Genomic DNA, 16,845 nt, shown 5'->3' on the forward strand with positions numbered 1-16,845 from the left:
AGTCGAGGAGTCGGAGGAATTTTGTTGAACGGGAGTCGGTAAAATTGTCCAGACCACCCGACCACTGGCTTATTCTGTTCCAAGAAAATATATGAACTCAGTATATTCATTGTAGTGATTCCACTGATCCCACTAATTTCTAAATTATTAAAAGAATTTATTTCCATTTTATAAGCATTATTATGAATTTATTGTAGAGGCAGCCAGCAGCACTATAATTTCTGACGATAGTCTCTTTTTACCATTTTGAAATTTTGAATTATATCAAATTTTGTTTCGCTGAAAACTTGCACAGAGGCTCAGCTACAAAAACACCAATTAGCTAGCTACAACCTGTTTTGTGAGATTAAGGTAAATTTAATTTAATAACTTAACTGTAAGGTTTATCCATTTTCCTTATCAAGGTATTCTCCATTTTAATGTACATAAATATATAACTTTACTCTTAAAAAGGAATTGTATCATTTAGATCCACATCAGGACATGAGCTTAACAAATTCATATATGCTGAGATCGAACTTTTAGGATATATATGTAAAATGGTGTTTTCTTAGCTATTGTATCTTGAATTTCTAATAAATTCTATTTTTTCTTTTGATTGAACTTTGAAAGTCAAGCCTATCATCTTTTTGTAGTTCTTAACATCGCCATCATTAATAGTTGTAGCAGTATAGCCACGTGTGGCTTTTACTTTTTTACCTATGCAGGTTACAACACAAAATTACAATTAGGATGGTAGAAATAGTTGTTACAAATAGGCCAAGGAGTCGGAGTCGATTGCTCATTTTGCACACAAACATTAATTCAATAAAAAAGACATTCAGTAATAAACAATAATGAATCTTTTGTACATAAGAGAAATGACGCTGTTTACACGATTATGCACATCATCTGCACGTTGGCGGGCCGTTCAAACCCGTCAAAATTCGAGTTTCCGCCGTCAAAATTTCTTTTTTGTGTTCCAATAAAATACATTGAATTAAAAACTCGCGAAATTTGAGAAGCTACTATACGACATTTAACCCTTCAATATTTCTTCAAAGAGACCTTGATGCAGAGAAAGTGGTGCTAGTGCTTCCAAGCATAAGCACAAGTCACTATCTATTCAGGAAAAGGGTGAATTTCCATGGTCCGGCACCAGTCAGGTCCCGAGGTTACCGAATTAGAGAGGTACAACCTGTATCTTGATGTTAAAATCTTTTGTCAAATCACAGTTTTTCAATTATATACCACACTAAGAGGCCTAAGTCTCAAGGCCATTTTTAAAACAATGCAACATAATCTAGCAAAACTTTTACCAAATATAACACAATTAATCTGACATAGATCTCTGCAAGGCAGGAAAAAAGGGAATATATCATGTAAACAAGAAAAGCCAACACATTGTGAAGTATTACCAGGTACTTGATCTGTCATGAAATAGTTCCTTCATTCCTAAAGAAAACAGTTGAACCTCATTAGTAATTACTGTACTTTAAGAATAATATAAAAACACCAAAATCGTACATCAAAAACCCAGTTGGCGAGTATTTAGCATTGAAAAAATTCCATTAAAATTTTCCAACCTCATTACGACCACTAATTACCCCACAATCGAATCGTGGGCCATAGATTTAGAATCAGCATGCTCAGTGGTAGATTTTCAACAAAATCCAATTTTGGGCCTAAATCGCCCAAAATTGTAGCCTTAGTAAATTTTTTTACCAAAATATACTTTTCTCTCAGAATTGGAATTTAAGGGGTTAAACTAATTAAGTACAGAAAAACCTCAATAAACCAGATTTCAATATATCTGAATATGCTTTGTATTTTTCACTCTCTGAGGTGCTCTGGACTGCCCCTCTCTTCACCAGAAATATTTTTAAAACAAAGTCTGGAAAATCTAGCATCAGTCCAGACAGTCTGTGTATTCTTAGATGGGTTGAATGCCTGTGTGTGGGTGTTTTGTAGCACGTGTCTCACTGTTGGAGACTATGTTTCAGTCAGAGTCCTGCCTTCATATGTATAGTATCAGTGTCACACCTCACTACCTATACTCATTTATGTAAACTTTTTTGTAGAGTGAGTAGTATCTTTAACAGGGATACTAGAGTGTTTTAAGGAATGGGTAAAATTATGTAAGCACACATTTTATGAAGTGGGTAAAATAAAAAAAAATAAAATCTTATGAAAAGTACAGTACTTGCTCATTGAATACTGTACATTGGTCTAATTAGATTTACTGTAGGCCTAATGAGAGTTAAAACACTGCATATGTAAGCAGGCGTGGAGTAGTGGAGAGGGGGGGGGTCGATCGGGCATTGCCGTATTAGTCAGGTTTATTTATTGATTCAGTATTATATTCTCATATGATCAGCCTCTTATGGTGTATGGTTCATCATGATTAATATAAATCTTCAATAACAGAGAAAAAATACAATGTTTATAATTTGACTTGAAAATAAAAAGATAAGCTAAACCGGAAATTTATTCACTCAGGATGCATTTGTATGAGGGATTCTGGAGATTCCCCGGGCAGAATAAAATTGTCTGGAGGCAGCCAGAATAAATTTGTAAAGTGCAACAACTGGGAGGAAAGAGTTAAATAAAGAACCTAGAAAACTGTGTGGGACAGGTTTCCACCAACCTCGCTCATGAAGAAGACGACCATGTTCTCTTGCCAGCTTTAAACCCCACAAAGTCTTCTTATAATTGCGTTCTTGGCACTTCCTGCGGTCATTTATGAAGTCCTTTAATTGGCCAATTTCACCTGAAGAATAAACAACCATCAGTTTTCAGGCAAATACACTACAGGGTACTAATTAAATCCTTTGATTGGTTAATTGACATCTTTTGTGTCTGTGGATTAATGAAAAGAGAAACTCACAGAAGGGAGAATATAGAATACAGTACAGTACATACAATAAAATAATGAAACAACAAGGAGAAACATTCCACACATGCTGTACTACTTCCTCATATCCTTAATTAGCTTATAGTATATCCCTTACATCGACACCTATTGTCTTGATTGTCTTTCTTGTTCATAATCTTCACACAAGAATCTCAACTTCTTTCACAGTTCAACAGCTCCAGGGATAATAGTGGACATGGACAACTCTAACAAGTACAGCTCATCTTGCTTCATACATTATGAGTTGATGGATATAATACTTTAATTTCCTGTGAGACTCGGTGTATATTATGGTCTACCATAAGTAGGTGGAATTGAAAGAATGTTGAAAGATTGATAAACAGGGAAATATGTAGATTACATATACATAGATGTGTGGTGAATGTGAAATGCAATACATGTACTATTCATGTGAATAGTTTATTAATACAGAATGTCCTTTTACATGTTCTGAGTACAGTACTATATTACAATACTGTTACAGTCATTTACACTACTGAGTGAACTGTTGTGCTCAGCTAGACAAGACTTTGCCATTTACTCAGTTTCAAATAGTAAATATGGTTTCTTGCAAACAGTAAGTATAACCAAGACTACACAAATTACCAACTATATAATGAAACTCTTCAAACCAAAGAGATGGAATATCTATAGATAATTCTCTATTGCTATAATACAAAAAATAAAGGAAAAAAGAATAAAAGGAAATGAGTCAACATGACGACTTGCTCAAGGTATTCTAATCTCTTATCAGCTTATCAGCTTCCATATCAGTAAGGCCATGTACAGCCACCTTGTTTTCTACAGAGCGTCAGTCTGCCAATGCACATCAACTAGTTCTTCATTAATTCAGAAGTAAACCTACTGAGTCTGCATCAACAAAAAAAGTTAACAGAATACAAACAAACGTGTGCACACACACAAAGACTGAGAGCAGAGTTTCCTTATCTAAGTAAAAACGAAAATTCACTTTTCATAAATAACGTTTCCTTCATTACTTTCATCCCCAAAAAAGTGTATGTCTTGTGTAGTGTGTAACAAGTGCTGCTATGATCTAAATAAGGTAAATAACAGAACATAACTGCAACAGAAAAGAAATGCATTCTATGTACATTTTGTTACTTCTAGTGGGGCATGTAATGTGCATCCCTGAGAGGGTATTTGTTAAACTTGCAAATGGCGGAACAAGTCGGCCAATACTGGTGCAACCCTTATATCATCACCATGGACTTCCTTATGATGGCACCTCTAAAGGCAAACATAAGCTGCCAGTGCCTGAGGCTTTATCTCAAGACCATGAAAATAAAGCATCTGAACAAGGTGACAGTGTACATGCTAAAGGTACAGGGGAAATGAATTCCATTCAAGAAAATATTACTCGCAACTTGCCCAAGGATTCACTTCAAGTTAATCCACAAATTGGCCCTAAGGAAAGTGACTCATATGGTAAAAATGCAGCAGAATCAAATTCCCAACAAGATCGTATTGATAAAAGTAATGATGCATTTCAAGACAAGACACAGGATGCCAAGACATTAAATGTTCACCCATCAGTTTTAAGTGACAATGGGGATACAAACCTTAATGAGAACTTTCATCTTGGTGTTATAATGAAAGATGAAGACAACTTCAGACTGGAACGTGACACTAATTATGATGATCCTGATATAACTAGGTCAACAGGAATAATTATCTCTACGCTCGCACCAATAACCATCAAAACCACAAGTAAAGCAACAAGCGAGGAAACAAAGTACACGACAACAACTTCTATAAAACCCACAACTACTCCAAAGGAACCCATGAGCACATCATATACCACAAGAGTTTCACCTACTTCACCTTTGACAAATTCTCCTCCTCCAGTTCTTCCCTGCCATGAGTCATGCCTTAAAGCCCTAAATGCAACACATTTATACTCAAACAACAGTTTAATTCTCGGACAAGGGTCAGACCTCACACTTTTTTGTGAGCTCCCTCTTGATGCATCATTCTATATTGAAAACCTAATCTGGCTCTTTCACCCTTACAACAGCCCCAACGGCCAGTGTTCTCTGACGACACAAGAGTTTATCTCCTCCTGTTATGGGTTCCAGAGTGTCAAAAATACTGATGACCGCAACGATACCTTCCTCAGAGAAACAATTACTTTGGATAATATCCAGGTGAACCACACTGGTCAATACATGTGTCAGGTATGTTGTCTAATTCTGATGTTACCATGGTTATCAAACTGTTAAATGCTTTCACTCTGACTTGTGTGTATCCTTATATTAGTGCATCTACCTCCTTTTGTGTCATTATGTATTAAATGTTCTAAATTTACATTAGTACAGGTAGTACAGTATACTGTACAGTAGTACTATAATAAATTGTGAAAATAATAGAAAGTTAATTTCCTCAATGTCTCCCTATAGGTTCAAATAACATGTTGTCCAGACAGTAAGGAGCACATTATGAATCAAGAACGCATCCTCCAGGTTACAGTACAAGTTTGGACATCCAACTACACCCTTGACCTGACTGTGGCTGGTTCTACAGTTATATGCTTGTTGCTTCTTTTAATCGGAGTGAACTATTATTTGCATAAATGTCGAAATGATGATTATGTTATGGTTGAAGACCAAATTAAAGAGATGAAACCCACAACTGTGCTACATTTGCCATTAATAGAAGACCAAGATAATGATAGCTTTGACAGCAACTTTGATGAATAAGAATAGTGCTTGCTAGTGAACTGCTGTAGCTTACATTAACATTGATTATGGTCATGTGGCAATAGCTGTGAAATCACATGCTCATATAAGACTTCTAACTGAATCTTGATATACTGTACCTTGTAGTTTGCAATATTATTCACTCCTAATACATGTTCTAGAGTAAGGAAGAGTACATCAATACTATATCATTATCATGGACTAGATGTACAGTATTGTTCCCACTAATTCTTCAGAAAAAGTTCTGAAATCATCTTAATCATTGTATATTTCCAAGACTAATTGTATAAATGCCATCTGTTTATGTTTAACACAAGCTGTTTAATTAATAAATCCTGTTTTTTCTTTAAATGCAGAGGTGTGTACAGTACCACTCCTATGATAATGATTAATCAATATGTCAGGCACTTGAGTAGGATGGTCAGAGTTGTATATATCTACGGTATACAACTAAGCAAGTACAGTACCTTACACAAAATTATGCTATGAAATACCTCGTCAAGTGCAAATCAGGTAAGATATTATTTTAATACTTACGCTATAAAAAGGGTTAAATCACAAAATATGTAAAAAATCTAGTGCTGATTTTTTTTTTTACGGGGATTAGCCCACCTGGGCATAGGTCACTGACCCACATCGGGGCCTGGGGAGCAAAAATTTAATAATAATAATAATAATAATAATAATAATAATAATAATAATAATAATAATAATAATGATAATAATATTAATAACAACACTGTAATAATAATAATAATAATACAAAATTGAAAATAAAATAATAAAATAATAATGATAATATTAATAACAACACTGTAATAATAATAATAATAATAATAATAATAATAATAAAGAACCATAAAGAAATACAAAAATGAAAAAAAAGATCAAAAGTGAGAAACAATATATGTATGTTGTGTTGTCAATAGTAAGAGAAACAATTGAGACCCTACAATTGTGTGTAAATGAGGCAGAAAGTCAGATCAGTAGCCTGGGACTTGGTCACAATTTTCGTGATGCCATATGGCAGCAGGGTCTACCTTTAGACAACACATTATGTTTCCAATATCTTCCCATGCAGTAGTACCTCCCTGTTTGGTAGCTGCCTACTACCTACTATGCTAGTACAGTACTACTTGTAGTTGGTCCCTGGCATTGAAACCATAGAGGTAAGTTCATTTGGCAACATACTGTATATATTATGTTATCTTTTCAAAGCCAGAGACAAATTTGAGAACTGTCACACATATATATGACATTATATTCGGTTATTTAGTCCTCTTACAAAGACCTGCTTCTTTTTTAAAGTACTGTAGGTAAAATTGTTTTCCTGAACGGGTGGAAAAATCCAGCCTGTCTATAAAGGCAGGTTCAGAAGTTACTAATTGGTTGGCCAAACTATTAAGACTTCATGGAGCCAATATCTATTGACTTTGTACTAGCACCACTGCTATCACTTGATTGCTTCTTTCAAATTATTTTTAATAGACTTTTAAAAAACAACGCCTCATAAAAGCACTTAATTTATGGTGGTCAGTGTGATATAATAGGAAGTGGCTGACTGAAATGAAGCCACAATGCACCATCCTAAACAGAACAAATGTACATTGCACTTTGGAGGGGATTTTTAAATTCACATTTTTTAATCTTTAAAATGTTTTCAATTTATTTGGGAAAAATGTAAACACTGGTCAAACATCAGTTTAACATGAATCAAGTCCTATTTCTACAAAAGTTTTGTGTGAATCACCACAAGATGGACCCTTATAACTCAGGGCTATGCTGTATTTTTGAACGTACAGATAATCACATTTTCACTAAACTACTAACACAAACACACATGCACACTCACACACACAGAACCTCCCTTAGGTGTTCTCATTCCATGATAAACATCCGATTTATTACTCTACTCTTATTTCTACAACACACCTATGCATTAAAATACTCATTGCCATACTTTCTGACCTTGCATGCAGACTGCTGTTTTCTGAACATACATCCCCCCCCACTCACCCAGTAGTACCTGTACCAGTAATTCACACAATGTTTCCTTCACCTACTTGGGCTTCCTATTTCTCTCCCACAATCCTCTTCAGAAACATAAATTCTTAACGAAGTTTCATTTCCCAATCATATCCATATCTTAAACAGCATTCTTCTTACAGAAATATGTAAAGCTATGAAAACATATTACAGTACTACACCAGTCTAAAAGAAAGAAAACCAAGGGACAAGAAAAAATAATGAATATCAAAGAGTGAAAGATTATTACAAAAGTTACTCACATGTTTTGGCATTAATATCAATTTTCAGTCTTCTTATTTCACTTCGAGCTGAAGATAACCTCTTCTCAAGGAGATCTAAGAGGTTGGTGTCCACCTTCTCTTTCATAGACATAATCTGATGTTTCTGTTGTTCTATGGTGAAGCGAAAAACATGTTCCTGGCTCTCTGCTTTCTCTTTATTGCACATTTCCTCTTCCAAGCATTTCTCTGCCTTACGCAATTTCTCCCTATTGACAATAAGATAGGAAAACTATGAGTGATGAACAGCATTCACATAAACTAGAGCAAACCCAATAATTTCCTGTCTTTCTCCCATTACATTATATGGATGAATAACAGCTCTAACGCAAGAGAATTATCTTTGTTTCAGGTCACAATAAAACACAGTGAATACCATACACAGACATTAAAACCTCACCATTTAAAATTTTGACAATTCAAATCCATTTACTAGGTTCAAAATTCTAACCTATGAATCAAATGGTCTAAAATATTTCAAATGGTAATTGCATGAACATCTCCCATGCACGAGTATGAAATCTGATTAATCAGCACTCAAAGCACCATTATATCTGACTCTATCTCAGTGCACCCTCAAAAATGTGGGTTCAAATGACCATTTTGATGTAGTTCCAGCTGACAAGACAAAAACATAATACTGTACAGTAGAGGCAGAGAGAGTATCCAACCTGCCTGGCTTTAAGTTCTTCCAGAAAAAAAGGACTTCGGAACTACAGTAATCCTTCATTTTTTGATAATGCTTCCCCAATTCCTTAACATATCAGCTAAAATTAAAGGGAGGAAGAAGTGTCACAAATACTCCAGGTCTAACTCAGTCACCCAGCAGCAGCATCCATTGCCAAAAACCATTCAATGCTATGATGCTCTTCTGGGTCACATGTATAAATGGTATGCTCTTCTGGGTCACATGTATAAATGGTATGCTCTACTGGGTCACATGTATAAATAGAATGCTCTCCTGGGTCACATTTATAAGTGTTATGCTCTCCTGGGTCACATGTATAAATGCTATGCTCTCCTGGGTCACATGTATAAACTTAAACAATCTATCAGTTTCAAAACTTCTATCTCCCTCTTTGTTACCATTCAGAAGTGAGTACTTGTATAGTGTGACCCCAATGATGTACCTTATAACTGACGTGTGACAACAGTAATGTGCACATTTAGTAATACTTTCAGGATATACAGCACATCAAATCACTGTTTTAATAACCTAAAGATTAGCATCTGATATTCAAGAGACTTGGAAGATGGTATGTAACTAAGACTTTTAATTAAATAATCATTTACATTATACATAGCATCTAAAATCATTTATATTCTCACAATGCAGATTACCTCACATTGAATACAATAAATTGTGTGAAGAAACTGTGTTCAAATGAAGATTTATTGTACCACAAGACTTTCTTAGTACCCGGTATCCACATCATCATCATCAATGTTTAACAGCCATGTTTGCATGGGTTATACATGATTACCTGATGATAGCTGTTGGATAAAACGAGAATGGGATGTTCCCACCTCCCCTGCTTACCACAGCAAACTCAGGATACCAGCCCAGAAAATGCAGCAGATGCCAAGGGATGGGCACAGCTCTGGTGACCCAGTTGCCATCAGACATGTTAAAGCAAAGTTTTACAACTGGATGCTCTTCCTAACACCAACCCACAAGGTGGGAACAGCTGGCAAAACAGGGTTGCAACTCCCTGAGGTAATCAAAGACTACCCACATATAAACACAGATAGATAAATAGGTAGATGTCCTAAAAGATAGATATAAAGATAAAATACTTATCACTCAGCATTCTTAGTGCCATCAACTACAGGTACCATAAATACTCTGCCTCCAACAGATGTGGTTTTAACCAAAGCAAATAATTTTTTCTCTCACCCACCAGTAGTTAGTAAGAGGGATTGTAATATAATTCCTAATCATGATGCAACATATAATTGAGGAACATATGGAGAGGAAGGTAACTTAAGAGGAATATAGAGGAGCAAACAACACTATTATTATTTTCACTTCCTACCACTCTTAGAAAAGCTGTGATTAGTGATTTTTACAAATGACCTACCTGAGCGGTTCAACTTCCAGCAGTAAGTTGGTCATCTGTTCGTGTATGTAGGAATATTCACGACTACGCTGGTCGTAAGCCAACTGTAGATTAACATTCCGCTCTTTCTCTCTCTCATACTCGGTTACAATATGTAGTAATTTACTGGAAAAGAAAAGCGAGTAAGATTCTAAGATTCATCCATTTAACACAAAATCAGACTCTTTCCTCTTCATAACAAATCTCCCTCTTTCTGTATTCTTCACTTTGCAGATCTCCAAGTACCATAAGGATAGCAATGATTTTAAGTTTTACAGCCGAGTCTACAACCAAACTAAAACACCTAAATTCATTATGTACTGTACAAAATAAGTGCTATATTTCAAAACAAAGAAACCTGACTCTTCTATATTTTATGATATTAATGTTATACTAAGGGTTATCCTTATCTACATACAGGGTTGGCCGATTTAAACCAATGGTTTAAACCAAATGATTTAAACCAATGGTTTAAACCAAAAGATTCAAACCATGGTTTAAACCAAACAAAAAATCACTTATTAACACCAATATAATAGCATTAAAAAAGAGATCGCAAAAAAAAAAGTGTTTTTTCTTTTTACCAACCCTGCAAGTAATCATACAGGTATCAAATTGCAAGCAACAGCACCTTAACAGCATGTTCAGGGGTACAAATATTGGTATTTGAAATTTAATGCGTGTAACTACTCAAGTACCTGTACATACAGAATAACACACAAACTCCAAAAAGTGACCTTGAAAAATCATAGGTGGTGAGTAATTAGTGTTAGAAAAGTAAATAAATTTCTGAGATGTCATTTGGACAAGTAAATGCATATGGTTATTATTTGCAAAATTATTTGAAGTGAAGAACAGATAAATATAGAAATCAATGAGACAAAATGAAGGTGTATATAGTAAGTTGGTATGTAAAGCAGGTTAGAACTCTCCTCCAATATGTGTGAGAGAGAAATTTTCTCTTAACCCATACTGTAGCTTATGCCTCCATCTTGTCTTCCATTAGACACGGTTGGATAAAAGAGCTACGGGTATGTGTGTGTAATACAAAACTAAGACTTTGGCAACCTAGATACATTCTAGTGCCTCCTGGTTGTCTTGTATATGATTTGAAGTTACTGATGAAATTTTTGTCTTACAGTATTTTGATAATAACATGGTGACACTGGCAAGAAGGAAATGTTGGATTATTTCAGTACATTGTGTCAATGGCTAGAGGTAAAAAGACTAGAGAAACCCTGAAAATTGATTAAGAGCAAAATCTTTACATCATTTCTAAAAGGTTCATAGGAATCACAAAATAAACAAAAGATAAATTCAAAACTAAACACTGACATGTGTTGAGAGTGTGAGCAGTACAGTACAGTACATAAGGGGAGGTGACGACATAATTAGGAATTATGTACTACAGTACTGTACGAGGAGTCTCTTCACAGGTCATTGTTTTTTGCTAACTGAAATGGAATGAAATCAAGGAGACCAGACTAATACTTACTCTGTGTTTTCAAGCTTAAGTTCGTAAAACTTATTCCACTCACGACTAACTTTCAGTTTCTGAAAAATAAGGTAAAAAATTCTATACAGTTTATTAAAGATGTGGTTACCCAATTTTATCTTTTACTTACATTACAATACTCATATACCAGTTTTAAAGTTGTAATAAATTATGAGAAATAAGATTAAGGTTGTTGTTTTCTGTCAGTCTTTCATGCACTTTTCTTAATTCAGTACAGGATGGCCAGAGAATAATTCTAGCCTTCTTAGCATATGTGTTCTATTTGTAAACATTCAACTGTTATTTCCTATAAAGCTATTTTTATTATGGAACACAAAGTTCTTGCTAGAAACATATTTAAAGGGGGATACATGGTTTGCACTGCCAGTGAGATTTTTTTAATAACATTTCTGTATTGCTCTCATTTTATGCATTAAGCATTTTAAATCTTCCAAATAATGTTAGCAGAATCTTATCTATAATACCTCAATGGGTAAGTTCAAGGGGGGATATGCCCTTTTATGTCACTTGAGGGGTATCAATCCCCCTATACACCCCTGTTGAGGGAACAGTGGAGAGGCATCACACAACCCATACATTGATCTATGATACATGCTCCCTCAAACACCCACTCTTCTTACTGTTTCCAATTTACATTATAATTTTTTGTGTTTCAAAATTCTTATCCACCTTTTTCAACTCCTCAACTTATAATAAAACTTAATTTCTTACTCCTCAACCTTTGGCACTTTTAGAAAAAACTGACAGCATAGCTTACAATCTTCTAATGAATCTGTAAATGAGATATATTCTGTACTTCCAGCTTGCTTAACCTAGTATACATATGTTTAGCCTTACTTAGTTTAGTACAACTACTGGTATATCTTATCCTAGCTGACTCTAATACAGGTAGGCTTAATTTTGTGTATAGTACACAAATGCAAGAAAGTTTAACCTTGTTTGTGTTAGTAAAAAAAATCTAACTGCTTATACTACTGCAGGACAAGCAAGAGTAACCTTGCTTTGATTAGTATTGAATCCCTAACCTTGCTTAGGTTAGTACAATCACTGCATCCACTCTTGTTCTTGGCCAGTAGTCCGGCAGTATCATTTCCTGGTTTATCTTCACCAGGAAGAAGTTTTGGGTCTGACATTATGGTTCACCAGCTACAGCACACTGAAAGAAATTAAATAAATAGATTTTCTAAGCATTGGTACTGAGGTTCAATTAATACTGTCATCCATGAGTCATGTAATAACAAAAAACAGTGGGCTGCCAGAACCTTCCCAGTGTTTTTACACACACAATCCATGGAGAAAGGGGCTTACTGGACAACCTCTGTGAATGATTAACCTAAATTATGATACAAAACAAAATACAGTACTGTATACAGTATATAAGAAAACATTGTTTAAGAAGATCACTATGAAAGTTCTGATTATTATAAAGATTACAATTACTGAATCAATATGGTTGCAGTGAACATCTACTGGCATATTTCTCATGGTAGTCAACACTTTTGTTGTTCTTTGGCTGTTCTTTGTACAGGCTTTGTGAAAATTGTAAGTACCAGCAGTGGAATTAGTAGTACAGTATATATGTACTTGTAATTTATACAATTGAATTGAAGGTTTCCTGACAAACAAAGAACAATCTGTATCAGTAAACAGTGTTAAATCAGAATGGGTTAAGGAAGGTGAAAAGTAGAATTTTGTTTACTATACAGTACATGGAAATGATCTACCAAATTCTATTCACCCAATATGCAAAGTCTTCATTGATGATGCAAAAATACACATCAAAGCAGTAAAAGAGGATAATACTCTTCACCAAGATCAAGTAAAACTTGAAACAAGGTAAAAAACCTGATAAGTAGAGTATAACAGAAAAATGTTAAGCGAGGACATATTGACTGTGGACATACAGGTGTACTGTATAAGCATACTGTATTTACAAATTATAGATTATTAAATAAAGATTTAAAGAGAGTCAGACAAGAGAAATATTTAGGTGTGATCATCTCAAGTGACCTCAAGGTTGAAGAACACATTTCAGCAATCACTGGAAAAGCTACCTAATCAGATGGCAGAAATAATAATAATAATATTAAATAAAAAATAATAATAATAATTATCTATGCCCCTAAACATTTAATTTTTGGATAAGAGTTTTGTGAGGCCACACTTGGAATTTGCTGATCAGGACTGGTGTCCATACCTAAGAAAAGGCAATGATAGAATTGAGAAAGTACAGAGAAGAGCAACAAACCTGTCTTAAGGAATCGTCATATGAAGAACGGCTGAAGGATCTTGGATTAACTACACTCAAGGAAAAAACGAGAGCAGTGACTCAATAGAAACATTTAAAATTATGAATGGTATTAAACAGATACACAGGTCAGAGTTTATCCAAGAAAATTGGAACAATTTAAGATTTTGCATATTTATGCAGGTAAATATACTTTATTTACCTAATGGTCACCCATTAGAGGAGGCCTTGATAAGGAATATGTGGACTATTATGAAATAGGATTAACTTTTATCTTAGAGGAAATACAATTTTGATCACATCAAATGGGCAGGGCTTTGAAGCAAAGGGAAATTGTTGGGTAAAAACACATACAAAAATAACAAAACAAAACAAAACCTAACTACTGAAATATTAGTACAGTACTGTATACATACATGTCTAACCTAACCTGAGAAACTAGAAAGACCTGTATAAATTGAAGTCAGGGCTAAACAAAGGTGATATAACAAAGGTACTCAAACTATCCAACCAGGAGCGAACTCATAACAATGGTTTTAAATTAGACAAATTTAGATTTAGGTGCGAGATAGGTAAACATTGGTTTGGAAATAGAGTAGTGGATAAGTGGAACAAGTTACCAAATATCATCATTTATGCGAATACGCCGGACAGCTTCAAACATAGGTGTGTAAACCTAACCTAGCCTCCAGTGTGTAAACCTAACCTAACTCAATAGGACAAAAGAAAAATGCAAAAGAAACTAAAAAAACAAACTTGTAATCGAAGTAAATATTTCCAACAAAAACACACGTAAGCAAACGTAACACTTCAGCTAATTGGCAGAGTAATTAGTAAATTATGTATATCCCGTGAAGCTTTATTCTCTTAAATGAAATAAAAAAGTGAAAATAACTCTTATTTACTAAGACTTTAGCAAAGCATTTGACAGAGTACCGCATCAGAGGATTCTGAAAAAAATTAAGGCTCATGGTATCGAGGGGAAGTTTTAAATTGGATAAAATCATGGCTCACCGATAGAACGCAGAGGGTCAGCGTAGATGGTGTTAAATCTGAGTGGGGCTGTGTAACCAGTGGGGTTCCCCAGGGGTCAGTACTAGGCCCACTCTTGTTCATAATCTACATAAATGATCTAGATACTGGGATCAGCAGTGACATAAGCAAGTTTGCGGATGACACCAAAATAGGGCGGCAGATTAATTCAGGGCAGGATGCAAATGCATTACAGGAGGATCTAAATAAACTGCAGGGGTGGTCTGAAAAATGGCAAATGAAATTCAACACCAGCAAGTGCAGCATACTTAATATTGGAAGAACAAATACTGACAATGTATACAGCCTTAACATCAACCTAGAGAAGTTGACTTGTGAAAGAGACCTAGGGGTACTTGTAAGCCCGGACCTACGGCCTAGAAAACAGTGCGTTAATGTTCGAAATAAGGCAGAGTATTAGGTTTTATATGTAGAAGTGTAAGTAATAAGAGTGCAGAGGTCTTATTGCAACTATATCTTGCGCTAGTCAGGCCGCACTTCGATTATGAGGTTCAGTTCTGGTGCCCTTATTATAGAATGGATATCAATTCACTAGAGTCGGTGCAGTGAAGAATGATGAAAATGATTCCGGGACTTAGAAACCTTCCATATCAGGATTGGTTAAAGAAACTTAACTTGCATTCCCTAGAAAGACGCAGAGTGCGGGGAGATATGATAGAAGTATTTAAGTGGGTGAAAGGAATCAATAAAGGAGATATAGATAAAGTTCTTATAATATCCAAGCAGGATAGGACTCGGAGCAACGGATTTAAGTTGGATAAGTTTAGGTTTAGGAGGGAGATAGGAAGGTTCACAAATAGGGTGGTGGACGAGTGGAACAAGCTTAGCAACTTTGTAATAAGTGCTGGAAAGTTTCAAAAGGAGGCTAGATAGATTCATGGATGATAGAGAGTGGTAGTAACTCTCGACAGGAGCTGCCATGCACAGGCCAACCGGCCTATTGCAGACTCCTTATTTACTTACGTTAACTCGAAAAATATAAATTTCCGATGGATGAGCTATTCTTTTATCCTCTTGCTATGCCCCACCATGGTAAGCTGGTCTGGTGGGGCACTGCAAGAATTAATACATACAGCAGTTTCGTGAATGGTTACTAAGATATATTACCTTAAAATGGTTCTTTAACACGCCGGTTAAACGTCAAATAGATAAAAGCAGAATAAGGACGGCGAGGTCGAAATCACTCTACGACGACACACGAGTTCATCTTTGGGCGAGTCAATATTTCCTCTCAGAAATCTTTTTTAAAATACAGCAACACACAGTCTTGTCACTCATAACACTATGGCACACATATCATCTCATGATGACCGTTATATAGTTCCTTAAGTCTCTCATGTTGAATTAATGAACCAATTCACATTGCTGACTAAACAAGAGATCAAACATAATAATGTTTAAATTGCTACCACGAACTGCACAATCACATCATAGGTTTTTTTTTGCAATTAAAATCATAATTAAACACCTAATATAACAAAAAAATCATCAACTTTATTATTTTGTCTGTAATTAACTTTTATTAAGTTTTTATTATTTAAATTTATAATAGTGTGAGGTCGTTTTTGTTGTAAATATTTAACATTAAAGATATTTTCGTCCCCTACCACAACATGCCATGAAAACACTGCAGATAACTCGCAACACAAACCAGACACTACAAACATTAGCGAATCAAAATAAGGTTTACATAAGTTTCTCTTATAATTGGTTAAATTCTGCATCTCGCATAATGTTTGAGAAGATTTTACCAGAGATGATAATGATAATTTTTTTTTCAATTAGAGAAGTAAATAAAGTAGGTGTATAGTAGTGCATATAGGCTCCCAGATATTAATTTCTAGAAAATAAAAGTGAATCACGATGAAGCTATAAAAACTTCATAAATATAAAAGCTTCAGACAGTTATGGCAGGCATAAGTTAATTCCCTGATAAACAAATTAATCCCAGTCAGGTTTAGAGTGATGATTTTATTAATTAGACGTTGTTCTTCCCACCACCAACCATTACAG

The 16,845-nt window shown here is 34.9% G+C and overlaps 2 protein-coding genes across 2 annotated transcripts in view; one reads left to right on the plus strand and one right to left on the minus strand.

Moving 5' to 3' along the window:
- Positions 1 to 16,225, minus strand: part of LOC121863858 — a 39,480-nt gene extending 23,255 nt beyond the window's left edge. The window contains exons 1-6 of the mRNA XM_042362748.1: positions 15,940 to 16,225; positions 12,557 to 12,687; positions 11,511 to 11,569; positions 9,998 to 10,141; positions 7,899 to 8,125; positions 2,627 to 2,749 (exon numbers count right to left, since the gene is read on the minus strand). Of these exons, the coding sequence (XP_042218682.1) occupies positions 2,627 to 2,749; positions 7,899 to 8,125; positions 9,998 to 10,141; positions 11,511 to 11,569; positions 12,557 to 12,664 (661 nt within the window). The 5' untranslated portion in view covers positions 12,665 to 12,687; positions 15,940 to 16,225. The remainder of the gene's footprint in view (positions 1 to 2,626; positions 2,750 to 7,898; positions 8,126 to 9,997; positions 10,142 to 11,510; positions 11,570 to 12,556; positions 12,688 to 15,939) is intronic.
- Positions 3,675 to 5,921, plus strand: LOC121863859. The gene is made up of 2 exons (XM_042362749.1): positions 3,675 to 5,088; positions 5,311 to 5,921. Exons 1-2 carry the CDS (start codon positions 3,991 to 3,993, stop codon positions 5,608 to 5,610), a joined length of 1,398 nt encoding a protein of 465 aa, XP_042218683.1. The 5' UTR covers positions 3,675 to 3,990; the 3' UTR covers positions 5,611 to 5,921.
- Positions 16,226 to 16,845: the final 620 nt, after the last annotated feature.

This window comes from Homarus americanus, unplaced genomic scaffold (assembly GCF_018991925.1).
Source record: "Homarus americanus isolate GMGI-L3 unplaced genomic scaffold, GMGI_Hamer_2.0 scaffold48354, whole genome shotgun sequence".
NCBI classification, from domain to species: Eukaryota; Metazoa; Arthropoda; class Malacostraca; order Decapoda; family Nephropidae; genus Homarus; species Homarus americanus.

What these genes read in the sequence shown, in the direction of transcription:
- LOC121863859 (XM_042362749.1), top strand. Translation starts at nt 3,991, where the DNA reads ATGCATTCTATGTACATTTTGTTACTTCTAGTGGGGCATGTAATGTGC. An exon ending in CTGGTCAATACATGTGTCAG is followed by an intron (nt 5,089 to 5,310) that starts GTATGTTGTCTA and finishes GTCTCCCTATAG; the next exon opens with GTTCAAATAACATGTTGTCC.